The following is a 23,016-nucleotide window of genomic DNA, read 5'->3' as shown; positions in this document are numbered from 1 at the left end:
TATTCCATTTACTTAAAAGTGTTCCTCATAGCCAGCTACGCAGCTCGCACCATACAATATACTGTTTTTGTCCTGGCTGCGCTCATATTACAGAAAGCTTATCAAAATACTGCGCTCCCACCAGATTTTGTTTCTTGAAGTTCACACCAAACTTGCTTGCTGCTTCTGGCTTGTAATGTTCAACAGAAAGGGTAGCCCTAAAGGGAACTAAAGGAAACCTGACTGCTCATACTAAGGGAAAGTGATGAAAGGCAGTTTAGAATGGACAATCACGATCTTCTTGCCTTAACATTCTAAGTTGGAACTCTGCTGTGGAGGTCCACCATTTAAAGTGGGTTCAAGACCAATCCTCCATCTTAAACACTGAACTCAGCAGATCTCTGAGAGAAGACCTTAAGGAAAACTGACAGCCATTTGCCTTGCACCCAAAGTCACCACCCACATTCTAATGTGTACTACCAGCACTAAGAGTCCTGGCATTAGGCCAAACCTTACCCGTCAGGCCCCTGATCCCCCTGACAGTGTCACGTGGTAAACCCGGCAACATTCATAGCAGAACCCGCGGAAGAAGGAGACTGTTACATGTTACATTTCTGATTCTGCACTTTCTTTTGGTTTCTTTGAGATTCATCAGATACAAATAGACTGGCCTAAAGACTTGCCTAAAAGACTGGACTAACAACTAAACAGCCATGGAATCGATGCCGCAGAGCACAGCACATCACAGCTGATCTGTGGCATTCTGTGAGGCCTCAGAGACGGGCATGAACAGACCCCCGGAGAAGTACACAGTGATGGGGCTGCAGGCTCAAGTCCCAAGACTGTTAGAGGCTGCCTCGCAGAAACAGCCTGCTGTTATGAAATGTACTTTCTTCCCCCTCTTCGGTGAAATGACCTGTTTCTTATGATATGTGATGTTAATGGGTGGAGAATAAGATGTGTTTACTCCTTTGTACATAAGGATGAGCCAGGCCTGGGAGGGGCAGAGCCAAATGCAGCCCTCCCAAGCACTGGGGTGTGTTAGCATTACAGCGCTTTTCACACTACTTCTGGTCTTGTGTATTATTTGTGTCCGAGTGCCAAGTGCCTGGAATGCCTGAGGTGGCGTGGGGGACTTGGATGAGCACTGGTATCGGGGGGAGAAGGACGAGCTTGTAACAGATACTACGTCCATGACTTCTCAGCACACAGGGACAGGAAGGAAGGGAACATACAGGTAAAAGAAGAAGAAATAGAAGGGGCAGACATGGTCTTCATTGACGGGCCGTCAAGCATAGACCCCAATGTGGGAGGGAGACATGCTGGAGCTGCGATAGTGTGCTACAAGAACGAGGAATATGTAATAGCATCCCAGCAGAGTTTACCATCATATTATTCAGCACAAGTAGCAGAGTTAGTGACCATGATAAGTACATTGAACATGATGAAAGGGTATGCAGCTAACATGTTTTCAGATTCAGCCTACTTGACACCCAGCATACATTCATGTCTAGCACGGTCGGAGAGAAGGGGGTTCAGGAGAAGTGACAAATCCCCAGTACAACATGCTGAGTTGCTTGGGCAACTGACTGAAGCATTCAAACTGCCAGTGGAAGTGGCCCTAATAAAATGTGCTGCGCACAAAGGTGATCAGGACTGAATAACCTAGAGAATGAAATGGCCGATAGAGCAGCCAAAGAAGTGCCCTACTTGCTTGAGGGAAGTATTAGATTGTACCTGGGTGTGGAAGGGAGAATGCAAATAATGGCGGCAGAGAGCAGAAAGGGTCAATAGGAAGAAAGCAGGGAAAGTTTCAACTCAATACTGTGAGCAACCAGAAGGTGTCTCACCCGCTAGTCCCTGGGGGTCTCTCTCTCAGAGGGCCAGGGCACAGCCATCGCCTTTGGATCCAGACCCTGGGGGTGGAACAGTGCAGGAGGATCACCTGGGTGAGGGGTCTTCTGGGAGTGGGAGTGGGACACCTGATGGTGAGACATGGTAAACCCTTGCCTGTAACACCTTTACCCCATCCGACCTGGTAGGATATTTAGGACCCCCCCCCTTTCCCTTCACAAACATTTTTCAGATGTACAGCCCGCTCTAGGAGAAAACAGACTCACACCCGAGCATTGTACCTGACATGTCCCACTACTATGTTCAGGCAAGGTCATGCAATTACTCGTAACTACTCACCCCTAATTTCCATTAAGTTTGCCCACATGGATAAAAGGCAGAGCACAAGAGCACATTCTGAGTGTGGCAAAGCACACGAAGGAACAATATTTTCCAGATGGCAGCTGAACGAGGGAAGAAAGATGGCAAACCAAGAAGGGTGCGCAAGGAGGACCCTTGATCTTTCCAATGAGAAACCCTTACTTTCCAGAATCCTTCAGATAAAAAGAGTAAGGCCAGGAAACCAGACTGAAGAATCCTGCATTGTGTCGAAGAAACCCGGGGCCCTCTTACATGGCTGACCAAGTCGGAAAGCAACAGCAGCCGCTGTGGTACAGTCCTTGGCTCCAGGATCAAAGCAGCGCCAGAAAGATCAACACAGCTGGTGAGTTAGGGAGACTGATGCAAGACTGGTCTGTGTTGACGTCAAGGTTGCAAGCTGCAATATTGTATAAAGAGCGCAAGAACAAACATTGGTAACACGTGTGATGAAAGATATGAGGAAAGCTTAATTGTTGATGGATGTTTGAACTTTAACAGAGACCGATACAATACCAGTGACAGAGTGGTCCGGCACCATCGGTGTGCTCATTCAAATGACTAATGAAGTAAATCAAAATGGTCCTGCGATGGTCTAAGCAAAATCCATCACACAATCGAAAGCCTTCAATTTATGATACAAAAAGAAAGCTTAGAAAGTGAGATTACATGGTCCGAGCATAAAAGAGGGTGATCAATTGTGAGCATTGTGCTTAAGGGGTCCGAGCTCGAACGAGTGTGACCAATTGTGAATATTGTGCAAGAGACACGAGACACGAGAGAGATCTGTGGTCCAGCCCAATCGAGGGAGACCAATTATGAAAATTGTGTTAAAAGGGGGCCTGAGTCTGAAAGAAGGAGACCCGTGGTGAACCGCACACCTGAGAACTTGTAAATGTGAAACCCCTGATAAGAAAGGAACTTTGGTGCTTGTTTGTTATATCAGGCGCTCTGCAATAAGAGACTGTTATTGGGAGAGAGTCTTTGGCAGAAGGCCCTAATACCTATGCTGTGAACTGTATCCTCATGCCAGAGAAGCCAGAGTGGGTGAGAAGCTCAAGCGTGCCGCCTTGTCCTGTGCTGAAAACGTGGGAAGGGAAGCCAACTGCTCAACTATCCTGACATATTATTTCTTGAACACTTTTCTTTTTGCATACATTGTTGACCCACGCCATTTGTATTTAGAAATAAGGATTGGCAATAGGTTTATTAGTATATGCTCTTTTATTCTGACAGAGACTCCACTAGAACTGCGTTATTATTATTTGATGGTGGTAGCTTCCTCCCATCCTTAGATTTAGGCTCAGATAGGCATTCAACCAACCCATTGAAGTTGAATAAACACCTTTGAACTGTGATCACTTGTGTCTGTCTTCACTGTTTGATACCATGCCTTCCTTATAATACCGATTCTACAGATTCTAGAGCTGCAAGGAGAGGCCTCGCAGGAGGAAAAGGATCTGTGGACACAAAGAGGTAGTTCCCTGGAGGCAAAACAGCACAGGAAAACCAATGATGCCAAAAAGATTGTTAGGTGTAGCATTAGACCAGCTGCAATTTCCTGTTTATGTATCTAAAGAAAACATAGCGGCAGGAATAAAAGAAGGGTGGTATGTACCAAACTTACAAGAGCGAGTGGCTGAATTTATGGGAAATTGTGTGGTGTGTCAGCAGTTTCGCTCTGGTCATACTTTGAAAACTGTCCGGGGGACATTATCGTGACCGGAAGGGCCCTTCCAGCACTTGCATATCGACTATGTCGATATGCAAGACAGATGTACCTCTTATAGGTACATACTAGTACTAGTCTGTTTGTTTTCACATTGGCTTAAGACGGGCCCTGTACAAAAAAAATCGACGCACAGTCAGCCACAAAGCTCCATGTGTGGGAGGTGTTTTCATGGTGGGGAGTATGTGATAGAATTAGATCTGATAATGGGCAACATTTTGCCAATTACCTCTTTAAAGAAATAATGCACCGCCTGGGAATAAAACACAGGCTAAGTACAGTGTACTGGCCTCAGGCAAACAGATTGTTGAGAGTTTAAATAGCTTGCTTCAAGAACGCTTAGCAAAGCTAACAATGACATTGTACAAAAACTGGCTTTATTGTCTCCCATTGGTGCTTTTCATCCATTGCAACTCACCCGGTGTGGATCACCATTTGACTCGGCATGAAATTGTAACTGTCTGGCGAATGCATGTGTCTTCAAATGTACTTAACTGAAATTACAAGTGCCATTAAATATATCTCCCCCTGGGTTCAACATTAAACAAGTTGGCCAACCAATGCTGAAGAACAGACAAGTGCACACAGAGAAGAACAATTTCAACAAGCAAAGCATCTCTACCCGCGGGACAGAGTGCTTGTCCGTAACATCGTACAGAGGTGGCAGGAGCCAAGGCTTGCTGGCCCTTATGAAGTAGTGTACGCTACACCCACAGCTGTAAAGATAAAGGAAAGGAGGGCATGGATCCACGCTTCCGACGTCTGCATGGATGTTCTATGATTCCATTGGGAACAGGGGAGACACAGCATCTGAAAACGTGTGGTACAATGAAATGAAAAGGGTGGGGCATTAGAGCACTAATGGCAGTTGCTATGTGTGCTTGCTAATCTCACACCTTGCAGGGACACCAAAACAATTATTGCTGTAAGAAGTAGCAGCAGAGACGGGGGAGGCCTGATGCACTTGTCCTTATGCAGAACTCTGGGGCTGTTTCAGGGGCACAAAGTAGAAGTGCAATGGGTAGATGAAGGGGAGGATGTCTTTGCAGATAATTACATTCACCTTGAAAGCATGGCCAGGGAAGAAGCAACAAAACATGTAATACTGGGGTACAATACTGAAGGGGCGCAAAACAGGGAGCAATTGGCTACTGCCCATAGGAGAACATATTGCAAAATTTCAACAGGGCATGATATTCTGTGGTGCACACCAGACCCCTCATGCAGATAAGGAGTTCAGTGTTTCACAATGGAAAATGGGAGCGGGGGATGATGCAGTGTCACACAGAAGGGCTGGTAGGATAGAGAGCACGATAAAGAAAATAAATAACGAATGCAGGGGAATATGGCATATGAATATACATGCTTTGACAGGGATAGATGAGAAACACTGTGCATTGTCTATAAAGCCACTCACATAACATCATTTATGTTTCAGAGCAACAGGGATAACCGTACCGGGGATGAACGCTGGCTGCGAGAGGACGATGAGCATCCAGGCTCTGCAGAAAGGGACAGCAGTGGTGATGGAATTCTGGTGGGCCACCAGACTGGGGAGGGGTATGCGCACGTATGACCCTCCACAACCCTGCATTGGGCGTGCCCCAGGCAGACCTGTTACCTTTCAACAAACTTTCTACATCATGGCATAAGAACAAGGAAACAGAGCAGAAGGGGGTGAGACACAAGCAAGGGCAAGTGGTGAGAAAGAAACGGAACAGTAACTACATGTCTGCCAAATATCCCAGAGTTTGGACACAACCCCACAGCACTTAAGACCTTTTAACAAGGCATCCATTTGTTTTATGTCTCTACTACTACCCGGCGTACAAACAGACGCCAATACCAAAGGGCTGCAGATTACCTGCTACGAGGTGCTACAGTTGGCAAATGCAACAGAGAAAGGACTGAATTCAGTATGAGAAGAGCTCAGTGCCCTGCGCCTGGTGACCCTGCAGAAAAGATTTGTTCTTGATTTCATTACTGCAATAGAGGGCGGGGTCTGCCACAAAATTGGAAGCTGCTGGTGCACAGCAATACCTAGCAACAATGCTGTCAATGGAACTTTCACAGAGGCTGTCGAGAAGATACGTACACTGTATGAAAAGATTGTAAAAGAAACACATGATACCCCCTCAGAAAGTTGCCTGGACTCATTATTTGCCTGGGTGCCAGAGTGGCTAGAGACTGTGTTCAAAATAACTGTCTATGAGCTGCTCGTTGCCTTCTGTGCCATCCCGCGGATGATCAAGCAGTGCAAATGTGGCAAAGGAAAAGTACAGTATATAATGCCTGGTAATAAAATTGGTGATAAACAGAGCGAATTAGAGAGGCAGCCACCCAGGGTGAATGAAGGGGAGGACGGAGTGCATGTGGTTTTTTCAGCACCCCTACCAAATGCAGAAGACTATGATGCTTTTTGGGTAGCATGATCCCCAGATGGACGGGATTGCTTAATAATTGGGGACACACTGGAAGGGTGCGAGGATGAAGGAGGGGACTTGGACAGGGTAACACGGCTGTGGATGCACAAGGAACAAAAAAGGGAGATGATGGGAAAGGAGGTGTCAATCAAAAGATCGATCAAAGGGGGAATGTAAAGAAGGCACTGATTCAAAACAGACAGGGGGGCACACCTACCAATTGCAGAAATAAGGAGGATGGGCTGGGACACCCTCTATGGGGAAAACAAAGGGGCCCCAGGAAACTCTAGCCAGCCCCAAGGATCAGGCATGGAGGTGTACAAGGGGGGACACTCTGTGTATAAAACCATATGTACACAGGGGAACCTGCCACAGAGATGCAAGGGTGGCAAAACTGCAGATGAGAACACTACATGGGGATATTACAGGGGGGCCTCACATCATGGACTAGCGTTAAACACATGGCCTGTGCACCGCGACTGAGAGGGGGCTGACTCCAGGCACCCAGTGATGTAATCAAGATCGGCGAGCCAGTCCCATGGCTACTCGTGCGACCTGGGGAAACCAACCAAATACAGAGGGGCGCTTGCATGAGACCAAGGCGGGTATGGGAACGAGGGTGTGGAATGGAGCGGCGCTCCAATAAGAGCCAATCAATCGGTATGTTTTGTTGTTTCTGGACTGTAACAAGCCCACAGAGTGTGCACAATAGTGTTTGCAAAGGTTAACATCCAGCAGGTGCTGTGTGAATGTCTGCCTTTCACTAGTTCAGGATGTTTCGTGTTCCGTTCTTTCTGATGCTGGCCAATGGCAGATGAATAAAGCCTCGGCGGTCAGCACAATAATGTTATTATTAAATGCAAAGTGTTTGCGGGGAGTAACAGGAAGCAATGTGGCGCACACATGGGGAGGGGATGAGCCCGAAGAGGGCAGGTCTGTCTACTCCAATCTTGTCTAACTAATATGTGTCTAGCTATAGCAGTATGATTTAGCCTAACCAGTAAGCTTCTTCAGAATCGCGAAGATGCAAAGTTTGACGTGCAAATGTTTCTTATCATACAAAAATTGTATTTGCGGTATAAAACTACTGTCCATTGTGAGTTGGTTAGCTCTCATCAATCAGTTCTGTTCCACTGTGCTGTTTGATTTGTGCTTGCCCAGCTGTAATAAACAGCGTTACTTCTTGTCCGGTGTGTGCTCCTTTTTGGACTTCTGGTAACTTATTTATTACGAGCCCTAGAGGATCCCAGATACACCCCAGTGATTACCACTCTTGATCTTAATAACACACAACTATCTACTAACATATGAAGATTTACTAACTTTTTACTGAGAGATCGAAAAAAGTTGTTTTCATGTGTTTCTTCTTCAATTTGTCAAAAATAAGATAGTGACACATCTCCAGTTAAACATTGGGATACATACAAGGCTGTTTTGAGAGCCCACATTATTTTTCATGTTGCAAAAATAGATAAACTAAAGGAGAATTGGAACTAGAAAAAAGATATAACCATAAACCAGAAGACGCTTTATTTAAGAACATTCTGCCCCTGCATTTGAATTTTAAAAAAGTTATCAGAACAAACATGTGGTGTTCCACTAAAATATAAATCTAAGATATACCAAGACATCAAATAAAGCTAGTAAAGCGCTTGCACCCTACCAAAAAAATCAGAACAATTCTAAATATCTTGTATGATATGAAATGATCTTGTATTTATCACGCGCCTTTACACAAATGTTTCTAGGTGCCACAAGACAAGGAGGGGAAACAGAGGGAAGACAAGACAAACAATCTTACGGGGCCTTGTGACATTCAGATTGTGCAGGGGAGAGGGTGTGGGGAGACGTGCAGCAAAGGGGCATGAGGGGAAGTGCAGTCAGGGCAGCAGGGCTCTGAGTAAGTGAGAGGATGTCAGAGGACTACACGGGTGCCGTACCAGATGGGAAGTGCTCGGTAGACCAGAAGGCAGTGCAGGGTGACAGGTCAAGGGGGGCGGGGTACCCTGTGTGATTTTGAGGGCAACTATGACACCAGTCAGGATGAGAAGACAGCTAGATTAGCAGGGGAGAGGGAGAGAAAAGGAAGACGAGAGGAGGAAGGTCTTGTTCAGCTTCCGGAACCTCAGGTGATAAGGCTCAAGTCTGCGAGGGGCCTGGAGACCATTCCAGAGGGAGGCACCTGCAGAGAAGAGAGATCTACCCCCCACTCTCTGTTTGGAGAAGCATCTGACCCAGAGAGAGTTTGAGGTAGTTGAGCAGAGAGCTCTAGAAGGAAGGTATTTAGGAAGAGAGTGTTGGATATCGAGAGGACCACAGCCCCAGAAGGCCCTGCGGGTGATGCAGAGGTACTTGCACATGATCCTCGTGGCCACAGGGAGCCAGTGGGGAGATTTCAGAGATAGAGAGATGCTGTCCCTGGGCTTGAGGCCACAAATAAGTCTAGCAGCTCTGTTCTGGATTAGTTGAAGAGGGCAAAGAGAAGTGTTAGGAAGATTGAGAAAGTGGCTGCTGTAGTAGTCCAGCATAGAGAGAACCAGAACTCTGGAGACAGTGAGCTTCTGATGGAAGGTGACTAAAGGTAGACTACCTCTGAGGGGGTGCAGCTGGTAGTGGGCCTTCTTGGCAAGGTCTGTGATGTTTGGAGAGAAGGAAGGAGTGGAGTTGAAGATGACACCAAGGTTTTTTGCCTCACGTATAAAAAACAAACATGATTTTATAGTTGTGTCTGATAAGGCCATTTTGGACATGTTTACGAAATTTTATAAGATATTATAAACCCGGTCCCACTTGAGTGGACCGACCATGCCACAGTCCCTCTCCTCATATCACACACAATGCTGACCCACAAAGGTCAGGCCAAACACCATGTTATTAAGTGCTGATCCTTCAAGAATTTCCCACTAGAGGCAGTGTTCACAACATTCCACACCAGAGGGAATGCCTCAGCACTTCTGGATACATTTAACCACCTTGCAAAAGAACTAGTGGATGTCCACTCACCTCTAAATTCTAGTCGCGCCAAAGTCAAAGAGTCTGCACCCTGGTACACACCCACGCTCACCAAAAACAAACACTCTATCGGATCCCTTGAAAAGTGGTGGTGCAAGGACCACAGCCTAGAGGATCTCTGATTCCTCAAATCCCTGCATACCCAACGCAGACACATGATCTCTAAGGCTAAATCGACTTATTACACTTCCACCATTGAGGCAGCCACTAACAGGAGCAAAGCCATATTCAAAGTAGTCAAGCATTGCTCCAAGCCCACACTTGTCCCTGGTGTGTCGGATTCACAAGAGATATACAATGGAATAAACATTTTCCTCACCCACAAAATTGATAAAGGTAGAGGTCACATTGATGCCTCAAAACCAGACAGAGCTGTGCAACCCCCTAAAGCCCTCCACTGTCCTACTGGGCAGAATTCCCTCTCCTCTCTCCTAAGAATCTCACACTTGTTTCAATCAAACCTACTACTTACATGGACATCTTCCTCGCAGCCTCCACCATTTAACAACTCATTGGCCAAGCACTTAAAGGACTCCTTAGTATTGTAAATGCCTCCCTCAGTAAAGGTGCATTCCCAGGCATGTTGAAGACAGGTCTCATACAACCCCTTCTCAAAATAGCATTGCTTCACCCAGAGGAAATAGCCCACTACATACCTATCACAAGCCTCCGGTTCATCGGGACACTTATCGAGACAGTAGTTGTGCCCCAACTGCTTGCCAAAATCGATCAGCTTGACCTCCCCCAGTCTAGTTTCCACACCAAATTCAGCACTGAGACTGCAAACATCAAAGTCGTGGACGATGAATTACAGACAATGGGGACTTGTGTCTCCTAGTTTTATTAGGCATCACTGCTGTCTTCAAACATTATCTCCTAAATGACTACAACATAGCCATCCATCAGTGCATTGATGACACTCAGCTCTACCTTTATGTCAGTGGTCCAAAGGACATTGATCGCCTATGCGAATGTCTGGCTACTATCAAAACATGGATGTCAAAGAATTACCTTAAACTGAACCTGACAAAGACCGAATTTGTCCTAAAAAGTACCCCGACAAATAACAACTCATGCAACAATTTATGCAGTAATAACTGTATCTGGGCACCTTTCTGTTTTGATATATCACTCATTGAATTTCTATAAGTCTGGAGAATATCTGGAGAATGCCATTGTTTCAGCCAATATTGAAGAGGCTTAAATTGAACCTCATACCTGACACATGTAGGAAACACCTTAAGGGTATTCTACATCTTTGGGAAACTTCTGCTGTCATTTGCCCAGATACAGTTGGCATTTTTCTAGTTTCCTGTCAGTTTCATAATGATTTACGTAGAAGGAATTTGATACCGTATTTGGGGAACTGTGACTTGAGAAGTTTGGGAACAGGCTTACATTGCTGCAAAATAGCAAATTTACCAGATTTGCTATTTGCCATTTCCACATCACTCTCTTTGGCTTGGCATGGAAAGATTCGCCTAATTAGGAATTGATAGGAAAATGCCACATGTAATAGGGTATTTGATGAGTAACTCAGCCTATATAAATTAAAGTCAATGATTGTTTATAGATTGTATTGGTTTGTATATTTTATGTGATTTTGTGTTCTTATGGCTTTTCTGATGAAAGTCAAACTAATGCTTGTAATTATTGAATTGTTTGCTTTAACACTACTTATTCAGTCAATTTCACAAGGATAAAAAGTTGAGTCATCCTATCCAGATTTAAAGCTGTAACCTTCAATTTACTCACAGGTCTCTTCAGCATATGCATTCAAATTTTCATATTTCTGACAGCAGAGTTCAGTGTGCCACCCTATTTTTAAAACATTCATAGACTCACAGCACTCTGCCTACTTTGAAAACCCCCTATCCTTCCTAACCCACCACTTTTCCTTTCTTCCAACTCTTCTACTCCTTACTGTAGCCTTCCCCTTCACTTCCATTAAAGTTATCAAATTAATGTTTCCCTAACTATGAATTGATGCCCTACACCTGGCACCTGCTTGAGAAAAATTACTTGGCCAGTGGAGTCAAGCATATTATGGCTGCGAGAAAAGTTTCTGAGAACTTGCAACCCACCCAAATCTCAACTGCAGATTTGTTAAGATACAGGGAACCCTTTTGTAGAAAGTTATCCCACGCCTGTCAATGACTACATGGCTGTCTAACTTTTGATGTGCAAAACCAGATGTTTTGCACTAGAACTCCAATCAGCCTTAGCCAGCATAATCAATGCTAGGGGATCATGGGAGCCATAGTCCAAACATTTGCAGAGCTGCATGTTACAGACCCCTGGAGGAACTGTTATGAGACAGGTCAATGATCCACACAGGAATAACATGCACAGAGACTATCTGCCAGCACAAAGAGGTAAAGAGAAGGTTGGATCAGAAAAAGGTTGGTTCAGCACTTATTCCAATCGCATATGAGAGGGGTGCAGGAAACAATATAAGCACCTGGAATAGTCTTGCAACCAGGGCACCTTAGGAGGACATTATCAGGAAGTCCTCACGAGGGTATAATGAGGGAAGGTCAGAATGTAATCATTTTCAAGTTTAAGCCCTTGGTCCATTCACAGTTACAGTCCCCTGCTTCCTTGCACTTACTCAGAACAGGCCACCCAAGGAACACTTACTTGAGCTTTGCCTATTGCACTCTCCTCCTCCCTCCCCTTGGCACTTCTCCCTTCCCTTCTCCTTGCAAGATCTGAATGACACAAGGCCTAGTAAAATCATTTGTTTTGTCCTGCCTTTGTCTCCCCTTCCTTGTCTTGTCGGACCTAGTAACACTTGTGTACAGGCGCGTTATACATGACTTATCATATTATATCATATAGAGTACCTCAATGAGAGTAACTTAGAATCAGTAAAGACAATTTGGCACTTAGAATACTTACTGGGGAGGTGTTCTGGCAGATGATGCTTTACAAATTTCAGAAGGTAGTGGTCTCTCTCAGTTATGTGGTTGCGCCGGCGGGTGTGGGATCTCTTGGCGGGGAGCGCCATCATTCATTTGACAGTTTACTCTATATCATATCTGAAAGGTCAATGATAAATAAGGCATCTATTAAATAGAAGAAAAGGTTTGATTTTAAGTATTGCGACAAACATCCCCAGGTCTAACTCAAGGGACCTGTGGGCAAGAATGGGGATTTTTCCGCCAGTGCAATTGTAGCATATAAGGAGACTGCAAAGAGGTAACAGGCTTTATAGACACATTTATAACTAAAGCACCCCTACTGCATTTCAGTTATTGTTGTTCCAGCAGGCACACTACAACGTCCAGCTTACAGAGGTGAATGCACTGATGCTCACAGTAATCAACAGGCCACCTCGAGTGCGCTAGAGTAGCAGCGTGCCTGTCGGTTTTACTCGCTAGAATTAGGCATATATTCATAACAACAAAAAACAAGGAGCAACAGATTAGCTGGCATTTGCCCCTTGTTGGTCCCTGCACTGCTTTTTTGATGAGTTCAGGCCAGAGGCATTAGAAGTACATGCTGCAAAGAGGAAGGAGCTCTACTAATCATGTAACTTGATCCTGCCTAAAACACCCCAATCCCTAATGAGAACTTCTTTATTACCTCCTTAAAATCAATTTACTCTCAACTTCCAAAATAAGGGAGTACTATATACCACCTGAAGGTCAGATCTGGAGCACTAGTTACTTCTGTACCTACCTGTCAAAGTCTGTTGTCATTTGGTATTGTCGATATGTCTTTGGATTTTAGATTTTTGCCACGACCAAGGGATAGAACTGTACATCAATGTTTCACGCAGGGCAACGGCATTAGTGCACCAAGGATATTCCAGTACATAGAAAAACTAGGCAACCAAAGGGAGGGCTTTCCTTATTTACTGAAATGCAAGTTGCAAGGGCATTTTTGTAGGATGGCCGTGCTCTTCTTTATAGCACTGGAGTACGCTGATAGAGTGCAATGCTTTAGATTGGGGTAAATAAATAATGTTAACCGGCTTGACTACTGCCATCAAATAAATGACAACACATGAATGTAAACAGTACATTTGGTTTAAAAAACAATGACAAAAGACATGTGGTGGAGGGGAATGCATTTTTAAGAATGAATGGGTCTATTTTACTTTTGGTGGAAACGATACAATATGTTGTATTGTAAATACCTCTTATTTTTAAAAGATCGCCTAATTATGAGTTGGGATCGCATGGAATATTTACCATCTGGGGTACATAGTAAGTACTACAGGTGGTAAATTCCCCATGCAGCACTTTATATGAGTAGTAAATAGCCCATGTGATCCCAATTCATAGCTAGGTGGTATTTTAAAAACAAGTTGTATTTCGATACCAATACCAATTTCTTCCAACGTACTCATAACGAGGCCCAGTGTGCCTGAGATGCATCTATGTAAGACATACAGGCTCTTGATTGAAGCCTATCTGGGATATGAAGAGCCTGCAAAAGGCAATCATTGGAAAGCCATGAAGCTGGTGTGCTTCATGAACTGCGCCTATAAAACTCTGGGTCATGACTAAGCCGTAGGCAGTTCACCAGTGGATTGTATGGTGCCCCCCACTGGGCTTCCCTGGACTCACAGCCATACTCTTGTCTCCTTGCTCAACTTGCTGTCTGCCTGCCTGCTCTGGGCTCTGTCACATGGCTGCATCTGCACTCAGCTGTCTCACCTAGTCTTGGCTCAGCTATCTACCAAGCTTTTGGGATTCATTGGCACACCACTGCCTTCTCAGGTACTCCCTTTATGGGAATATCCGAGGCATCAAACTGCTGGTCAGAAATGCATCGAGCGCCCAAGTGAAATACTCTGAGAGGTGCCCATTTATTAGCAGCCGGACTGCTGTTTTAAGTCATCTTCCTGCCCGACATTTGCATAGAAGCAGGTTACGTAATAGATGAATGCAGTTATATCAGCAGTTTGACAGCACAATTATGAGTTGTGCCCACAGTGTAAACAAACACCCGGATTATAGTGCTCATTCTCAATTTCTAATTTCCCCCGTGCTTTGATGAGTCATTTAGATAATTTGCTGTGACTTTGCACTGAATCCTAAAAACATAGTCAATACAGTGTTAATCACCAAGGTCTTGGGCATACTTGAGTGTTAATGACCCCAGCCCGAAAAACTGAACAAGGCGAGGGACTCGGCTTGGGCTGGAGAGCCATTAAAACTGAGATCCGCTAGGTGATAAAAGCTACCAGCACCCAAGGGCAAAGGCAGCACCCTAGATGTTAATATTCCTGTTTATGGGAGATCATCCTTGCATGTAACGTGTGTGCCGACTCCCCATAAAAAAGAAACTACAAACATTGAGGTCAAGGAAAGAAAAAAGCAAAATTGGCCCTTTTCTGCTTCCATAGTTTTCTGTTGCAAAGAAGCAGATGGTGCAAAGTACCGGAGCAACGAGCAGTAGCAACAGGTAAGAAGGGTTAATGGTTGATGGTGGAGAAATGGGTGCAGGGCGAGATGGGGCATCCTTCAGGAAAGGATGCTGCGACAAGGTCAGTGTTCTGTCCGCCTTGCATCCCCCTACGCGGTGACGCAAGGAGTCCAATAAAAGCCCCGCCCCCGCTCCGCAGAGGCCGTTCCGGGCATTACGACCAGCCAAGCATGTCTGTGTGATCTGTGCTCCAGCCGGAGCAGCGCGAGCAAGGCCTCCACGCGTGGGCCTTCTTATCCCTACCTCCTGCCGACGCATCGTCTGAGGTAGAACACAACACTGGCGACGAGGGACGAGACGCCAACGGCACATGTGCCGATGAAAAACAGCTGAGAGCCGCACCTTGCGACAGCGCAATGTTTTGAAACACGGTGGGGGGTGGAGGCACACAAACCCCCACCCACCCAAAAAATTAAAGAAATGTGTATTATTTTCTCCCAATTTTTTTTTTCATTCGTTCTGCTGCGTGCATCACAAGACCTCTCCTGAACCCCTGACAACGCTGGATCTGCACCAACACGCAGCTGCTCCACACCAGGCGCCATCCACACTGCGCAACACGACCCTGGCAGGGGAGAAGACACCCACCCACGCCCCACTCGTGGACTAACAAGGTAGGCTACAGACCCTCATAGGGTACACCAAGGTGAGGCATCGGCCCCCGCACGTGTCAAAGTGAGGCCCAGTCATGGCGACTGGCACATCTATCCCCAGGCCCGGCACGCCATCCAGACTGGCCGCAAACCTATCGATGTCCACACCGCAAGCCCGCCCACAAAGTGGGTCGTCGATGATGATCCAGTCGTTTGACCCATACACTGACCCATCATCGGTCGGCCCAAGGTGGCAACTATGGATTCAAAAGTTTGAGATGGCAATGGAGTGCAAGGATGTTACCACTGCAGGAAAAATGAGGTTGCACTTATTGTTGAACGTGGGGGATGAGGTGCTGCGTATCTTCAATTCTCTGACAATCGACGACGGACTGGATGTCTACCAGCAAGCAAAGGACGCCCTAACGGCCCATTTTCTCCCGCAGCTCAATCCAGATTACGAGACAGTCATATTCTGTACAACAATTCAGCTGGAAGAGGAGACGTTGGACGCCTACCACACCAGGCTCCGGAAGCTGGCAATATCGTGTGAATTCACAGACATGGAGAAGGAAATCAGGAGACAGCTCATCAACGGCATCCAATCAGAAAAACTGAGAAGGATGGTACTGAGCGAGAAGGGCATTTCGTTGACACGGATCCTGGAGCTGGGCCGCCAGAGGGAGTTAGCTCACGCTAGAGCGGCACACATGGGCACAACCCTTCATTCATAAAGAAAAATGTGAATTCTTGAAGAATGACATATCCTATTTTGGATACACGTTTAACAGCACTGGCATCTCAGCGGACCCACAGAAAGTGGCAGACATACAAGCCGCTACCCCCGCCACGCCAACTGAGGTGCGCAGCTTCTTAGAAATAGTTACCTACTGCGGGAGGTTCATCCCAAATCTGGCCACGTTATCGGAGCCCCTTCGAGAGCTCACAAAAGCCAACATAAAGTGGGAGTGGAGATCCGCCTGCCAAGAGGCGTTCGAGCACATAAAAGCAACACTATCAGCCGACACCACGATGGCCTATTACGACACTGCGCTACCAACTGAGCTGTATGTGGACGCAAGCCCCGTGGGCCTAGGGGCCATCCTCACTCAAGTAACAAATATGGGTGAACAGAGGCCGATTGCCCACGCCTCCAGAGCGCTAACACCGACGGAGCAACGATACTCCCACATCGAAAAAGAGGCGATAGCCGTGCTATGGGGGTGCAGACACTTCCACCTGTATCTGTATGGCCGGAAATTCACAATGTACACGGACCACAAACCACTGCTCCCAATCTTCATGGGCACGTCCTCTCACCCTCCGGCTAGGATCGCCAAATGGCTATTGCACCTCCAACAATACAACTTCGAACTGGCATACCAGCCGGGCAGCGGAAACCCGGCAGACTTCCTATCCAGGCACCCGAGAGCGCCAACACCAAAGGAAATCCATGTGGAAGAGGAGACGGAAGAGCATACCTGCCAGGTGGTACACACCATGATGCCTCGAGCGATCAGCCTGGATGACATTGTGGAGGCCACACAAAGAGACCCGTGCTGCAACTTGATAAAGGACACGATTATCTCAGGGGAGTGGAGGTTGCTTCTGTGGAACATACACAACAAGACGGCAAAGGCGAAGCAGTTCCTCACGGGGATCTTCACGATCCGGCAGGACCTATCCATCACGGAAGAAGGTCTGATACTCCGAGGGTCCTGAATCATCATTCCCCTGTGCCTCCAAGACAAAATAGTGGCGCTGGCACACGAGGGCCACCAAGGAATGGTACGAACAAAAGCCTGGATCAGGCACCGTGTATGGTTCCCCCAGATAGATGACAAAGTTGAACGGCTGATCAATACCTGCCTCCCGTGCCAGATAACAGGGCCGCCACTAGACCCGGAACCCATCCAATCGGCAGTGCGAGGGTCGGGCAGATGGGATGCGATAAGCATTGACTTTTACAAACTACAGGAAGGCATCCACCTACTGGTGGCCATTGACAACCATTCTCGGTACCCAGAGGTCGAGATTGTCAACTCTACGGCAGCCGAGGCCGTCATTCCTGCGATCGAAAAGATGTTCGTGACACATGGACTGCCAACAAGAATCAGAAGCGACAATGGCCCACCATTCCAAGGGGAAGAGTTCAAACAATATCTCAAAGAGCTCAACATCCGCTATCACCACATCATGCCAAGATGGCCGCAGGCAAACGGCGATGTGGAACGCTTCATGCGGACAATTAACAAAGTACTGCGCTTGTCACGGGTCACCGGAAGCCCCTGGCAGGTTGACTTGTATTGGTTCCTGCGGAACTACAGGGTCACCCCGCACAGCACAAAAGGCATCCCACCGGCAGACCTAATGTTTGGCAGCATAATAAAATCATTGATACCACATCACCGGAGCAGAAGCCCGGACACACTCGACAAGGAGCAAACAGAATCAAGAAGGACAGATGCAAATGCACACATGAGCGCCAAGAGGCAGGCAAAGCAATCTGAACACCGAGTGGGCGATCAAGTGGTCATGATGAGAAATCCAACAAAATCCAAACTGGACACCCGCTATGAGGCAGTCCCGTGGACAGTCAGCAAACGGCAAGGCACCATGATAACAGTGCAAAGAGGAAGGAAACAGGTGACGAGAAATGCGTCATGGTTTAAGGCAGTGCCGAGGAAATTGTGGACAGACGGCAAGTGCCCCCCCGGAAGAAGAAGAAGATCCGCCGAGGGACCAGGAACCTGAGGACCCGCAAGGCGGAGACAGTTTGGCGGGAGGAGCCGAGGAACCACTGAACGAACCAGAACTGGGTGAGCCAGACATTGAAGGTGAGGCGCCCGAGGGAACACTGGGGGTCAGTTCCAGGGGTGGAAGATATGGGTTAAGAACCGCCACCCAGCCTCCGGCCAGGCTCAGAGACTATGAGTGGTGAACAAATCCACAAGTGACTCTAGAAAAGAGGGCAGCCTGGGTGTTTGGGAGAAGTATATGTTTTGAGTATTTTGGTTCAGTTTAAAATAAAAGAGGAATATTATGTCCGCCTTGCGTCACATTACACGGTGACGCAAGGCGTCCAATAAAAGCCCCGCCCCCGCTCCGTGGAGGCAGTTCCGGGCAGTACGACCAGCCAAGTGTGTCTGTGTGATCTGTGTTCCAGCCGGAGCAGCGCGAGCAAGGCCTCCACGCGTGGGCCTTCTTATCCCTACCTCCTGCCGACGCATCGGCTGAGGTAGAACACAACAGTCAGTAATCAGACCTTTTCACAAGTGGATAGTAGCTCCTCTGAGCCTGAGGTGGGAGGCCTACGAGGGTGGATGATAGAGCCAGTCCTTCCCCAGGAGGGGGGCAGGGGGACGGTGGCAGTTGACAGGGCCCCAGTTCCTGTCCCCACTCCAAGTGCCTGTTAGTTTGCCAGTTCAATTGTTATAATTGTAGGCATCCACAGCTCCAAAAACCAAGGCGACCAGCCGCGAGTGTGTAACCCATCAGAGCCTCCAGACGAGACATTCCAGTAAGCAGAGTTCTCCATGCAGCAAGAAGAGAGCCAAATGGCAAGTGGAGAGACAGAGGATCCGTGCTGCCAAGGGAAATACCGTGCACCACCAAGTGTCAGCACCCCATGCCACGCTTCAGCCGCAGTGATGAAGCCTGTCATAGAAACTCATATTGCTGTGCTGCAGAGCGGCTTACCACAAGACTTAATTCCCCAATACTTACCTAGGAATTCGACGCAGAGCGGCATCCTAACATGAACTGGGACACTCACCAATGCGGGCCACCATTGTTGTAGAAGGGCATGTAAGAAAGGGATGGGGTCGTAACCCCCTTTTGTAAATGCTGTCCCTTTTAAGACCTCGCGTGAGGAAGACAAGACCAGATTGGTAAGGGACAGAAATTTTATGAGAAAAGGGGGTGGGATAAGAAGAGGGACAGGAAACAGGAAGGTGAGTGTTATTCAGGTGAGGTCCGAGGAGGAGGATGGGGGCGGACTAAGAGACCAGTAGGAGGAAGGACAGTGGACTGGAGTGTCCAGTGTGAGGAGTCAGCAATGAGAGTCAGACAGAATGTTGTCTTTTGTGGCTATAGACGTTTATTAAATGAAAAATGGGTTGGGAAAATGCCTCTCTGACCCTATTCTAAAGAGTTTCCCTACCTAAAAACCAAAAACTAAGGATCTGTCTGCGCCAGGATGTTAATAACTCAAAAGCCGCCCTTGTGTCCAAAACATACTATCCTGACCTTCACACTATAAACAAAACAATCAAGGAAATGTCTTCAACCTGATAGTGGTATATAAAAAATGTTCTCCAAGGTGAATGACCTTGGATCCAGAGGGTGTTCTCATTCCCCTGGATTCATTAGCAGGATGGCAATTGTCTCCTTTACTAACATTTCCTTTATGTCTCTCCTTCATTCACAAGGTTCATGTTTAGGCAACAAGTTCTGTAACAGTCTTTCTTTAAACACGTTTCTCCTCTGTTTAGAAAACACTGTCCTTCTTTATTATTTCTGGTAGCTTTGCAAATCGCCTAGTATACTCCCCTGCCAAGTCACCTTATGCAATTCCAACTTCCTGGTTTACTGTCTTGCCAGGATTCCTCATGTAATTCCAATTGCCCGGTGTACTCTCCTGCCAGGACTTCTTATGCATTTCAATTGGCTGGTATCTGTCCTTTTCCAGGACTTCTTACACATTTCACAGTTCCTCTGTATCACCAAAATTGTATGTGTTGTTCTTGGTTTGGTATATGTATCTGCAGTAATGTTCGTTCAAGCTTTGCCCCACACTTGCATCTCATGCATCTGTAGCTCAGTGGGGTTTGACTCTGTACTTTGCCTTTTCTGCATTCAAACACACTTCTTATTGGAGTTTGATTCTGTACTTTGCCTTTTCTGCATTCAAATAAACTTATTGTATTCTGAGCAATGGCTTCACATTCAAATTGTTGTTGGCATGGTTGCTGGAATGCACCGGTGTCACCACTGGCTTCGGGTACACTCACTGGCACACTCCAGCGCCTCTGGTTTGGTTTGTGCTTATGCAGTGAAGCTCTTTTACCTGCTTCCCATTTTGGAGTGTGCAGACATCCTTCCGACTTCTTTTGCGGCTCAGCAGTGTCACACCTGCTTCCCTTCAGGTCCTGGTCTGGAGAATGCTGCCTCTTTGAGCTGCTGAGTGCCCAGGAACTCTCTTGTCGTTCCCAGCATCTCCACAGCACTTCCTGTTTGTGCACTGTGTCTCTCCTTTGATCCCGGTGTTCTTCTCAGCTCTGCAACACCGGTATGTGTTTCTCGCACTGACAAGCCTCTGCACACGAGCCAAAGTCTTCTCCTGCACGGCTGCCTTCAATGTGGTTGCCATCTTTAAAGGTCCTGCGCACAGGTAATTTGGAAAAGCAACTAGACTGCATGTTGTGCTTTGAGTTCTTGATACCTGGTACAAACTCCTTCATCCTCCTAGCATCAGTGCTTAGGTGATTCTGGTAGTTTGAGTCCACGGGTGTCATTGGACACATGGTGTTTAAACGGATTGTCTTAATGATTTTACATAAAGGTACTTCAGAAGCAACAAGTGTTGCATTGGAGCTTTGTGTGTTCAGGCCATAGGTGGGGGTTTGACCAAAGTGATATCGAGGATAGGTTTCTTTACTCCCTCTACAAGGGGGGATCAATACCTGACAATATGCCATTGAGGCGTTAGGCATTAGAGGCTCTTTCTCATGGGAAAGGGGCGATAACGTGTCTTGTCCAATGAAGTCATGACATCTCGCCAGTAGTTGTATCCTCCCATGTGATCCTCCCCCATATAGCTGACCCAAGGGTCAGGATCAAGTAGCAGCTCCTGTCCCCATGCCTCATGGGAGGAGGTCACCACCGGGGAATCCCTGATGACTCCATTGCATTCATCACACTGGGCAATTGGATGAATAGGGTGAGGTATTGGTTGGTGAGAGCAAGTGGTACTGGGTGGTGTGCCTTTGTACAAAGTAGATGAGTGACAGAGCTAAAGGGAGTATAGAGGGACACTGGCAAGTGGTTGAGAGAGTGAAAAGAGAATGACTGAGGAGAAGGGGGTGGAGTAGTAGTGTGAATAGGGAGAATATTAGTGTGAATATTAGTGTGTAATTGGGAGAGTAGATGTGTTGAGGGAGTAGAGTAGTAATAGTGAGGAGAGGAGAGAGTCGATGTGGTGTTTAGAGTAGTAGGAGAAAGAGTAGTAAAATCAGAGGGTGGAGGTAGGCAATAGAAGGAGAGATAAACATCAGAGGGTCAGAGGAGGACGATGTAGGAAGAGGGAGGATAGAAGGTGGACAGAGCTGGTCAGAGGAGAGTAGCATGTGGAGGATAATGGCAAGAGACAGGGAGAGGAACATCATGGCATGAGAATAGTCGGGGGTTCAACATCTGAAAGGCTCAGCACTTTAACCTGTTATATAACTAACCTCAGCAATAGTGTAGGGCTAGCCTCGGAAGTCCCAGAGGGAGTTTAGATAAGTCTGTCACCTTTAGACTATAACCTTCTGCCAGCTAGCTACCTGGGGAATAGGGGAATAGGGCACCTGGGTTTGGGAGGGTTTGGAGCCTTCTAGGTTAGAGAAAGAGGGACAGCCCTTAGAGTCCATAAAAGAAAAAACTATTAACAAACCCTGAACTGTCTTCTGGGAGTTAGTGTGTTCTGTAGCCATCTGTGACAATGGAGAGATAGCATAGCAAGGGGAGAAAGGTGCCTGTGGTGGCTGGGGAAGTGGTGCAGGAGGCAGCCAGGGTTGAATGGACTATAGGCATATACCAGCCGTGCAAACTTGTTTTCCTCACCTCCTGATTCACTGGCGAATACATGAGAAAACAAACCTGGAGAAATATTCCTGTATTAGGAATTATTTCTAAACACTTCCCAGAGTTTGGTGAAACTACCTACTGCCAACATGACAGAGCAGGCCCACCTTATTTCTTCCTATTAACGAATAGCATAATGGGCCGGTCTACGATGCGTACATTTGTGAAGACAGTTGAAGATTTAAAAGGGCAGTAGTGGGTCACAATGTCGAAGCCGGCACATCGCAGTAAATCACCCCCCTGCTCAAAACCATCCTCCTCCCTCACTCTCTGGTTTGTTAAGAAACTGTTGTTGAAAACATTCTACTGTACCAACAAAGCCAAATTAACATAAACAGCAGGCTTGTAAGGCATATCACTTGAATTGTATCCTTTGGAAACAAACCAAATAGTGCAACATTCCATGAACAATGGAGAAAAACACTGGTCGCAGAAACCTACATTTCCTCATCATCCACCTCAAATGATGATGGAAGTTTGTATATGTAAACAAATCTATCTCAAAAGAATTCAACTGAGAGACTTAAAAAAATGGATGAATCTTCCACATCCTAGATCGTAGCGTAATGCCCACTGTGGGTCAGTGATCTTATCAATGCAGGTCGCCCATGTAGCAAACAATATTATATACAAATTCTACTGTTGAATACAAAGTTTTCCAATTGAAATGAGTAGCAGTCATGAAACACTGAAGACTAAGTTCAAGTACCTGGTTTGCCCTGTCCACCGGACCATCAATCCGGTGATTGCAGCAAGATGTAAGGCTGAGCTCAACTCTTAAAGC

The 23,016-nt window shown here is 46.7% G+C and overlaps 1 protein-coding gene across 1 annotated transcript in view; it reads right to left on the bottom strand.

Annotated features, from left to right (window-relative positions):
• LOC138497284 (uncharacterized) overlaps positions 1-23,016 on the bottom strand; it is a 901,742-nt gene that overhangs the window by 785,924 nt on the left and 92,802 nt on the right. Inside the window, exon 2 of the mRNA XM_069620635.1 lies at positions 12,256-12,395. Within this exon, the coding sequence (XP_069476736.1) occupies positions 12,256-12,367 (112 nt within the window). The 5' untranslated portion in view covers positions 12,368-12,395. The remainder of the gene's footprint in view (positions 1-12,255; positions 12,396-23,016) is intronic.

This window comes from Ambystoma mexicanum, chromosome 5q (genome assembly GCF_040938575.1).
Source record: "Ambystoma mexicanum isolate Mex_15411 chromosome 5q, UKY_AmexF1_1, whole genome shotgun sequence".
NCBI classification, from domain to species: Eukaryota; Metazoa; Chordata; class Amphibia; order Caudata; family Ambystomatidae; genus Ambystoma; species Ambystoma mexicanum.
The sequence above is the reverse complement of the archived record's forward strand: the minus strand, read 5'-3'. Positions and strand labels throughout refer to the sequence as shown.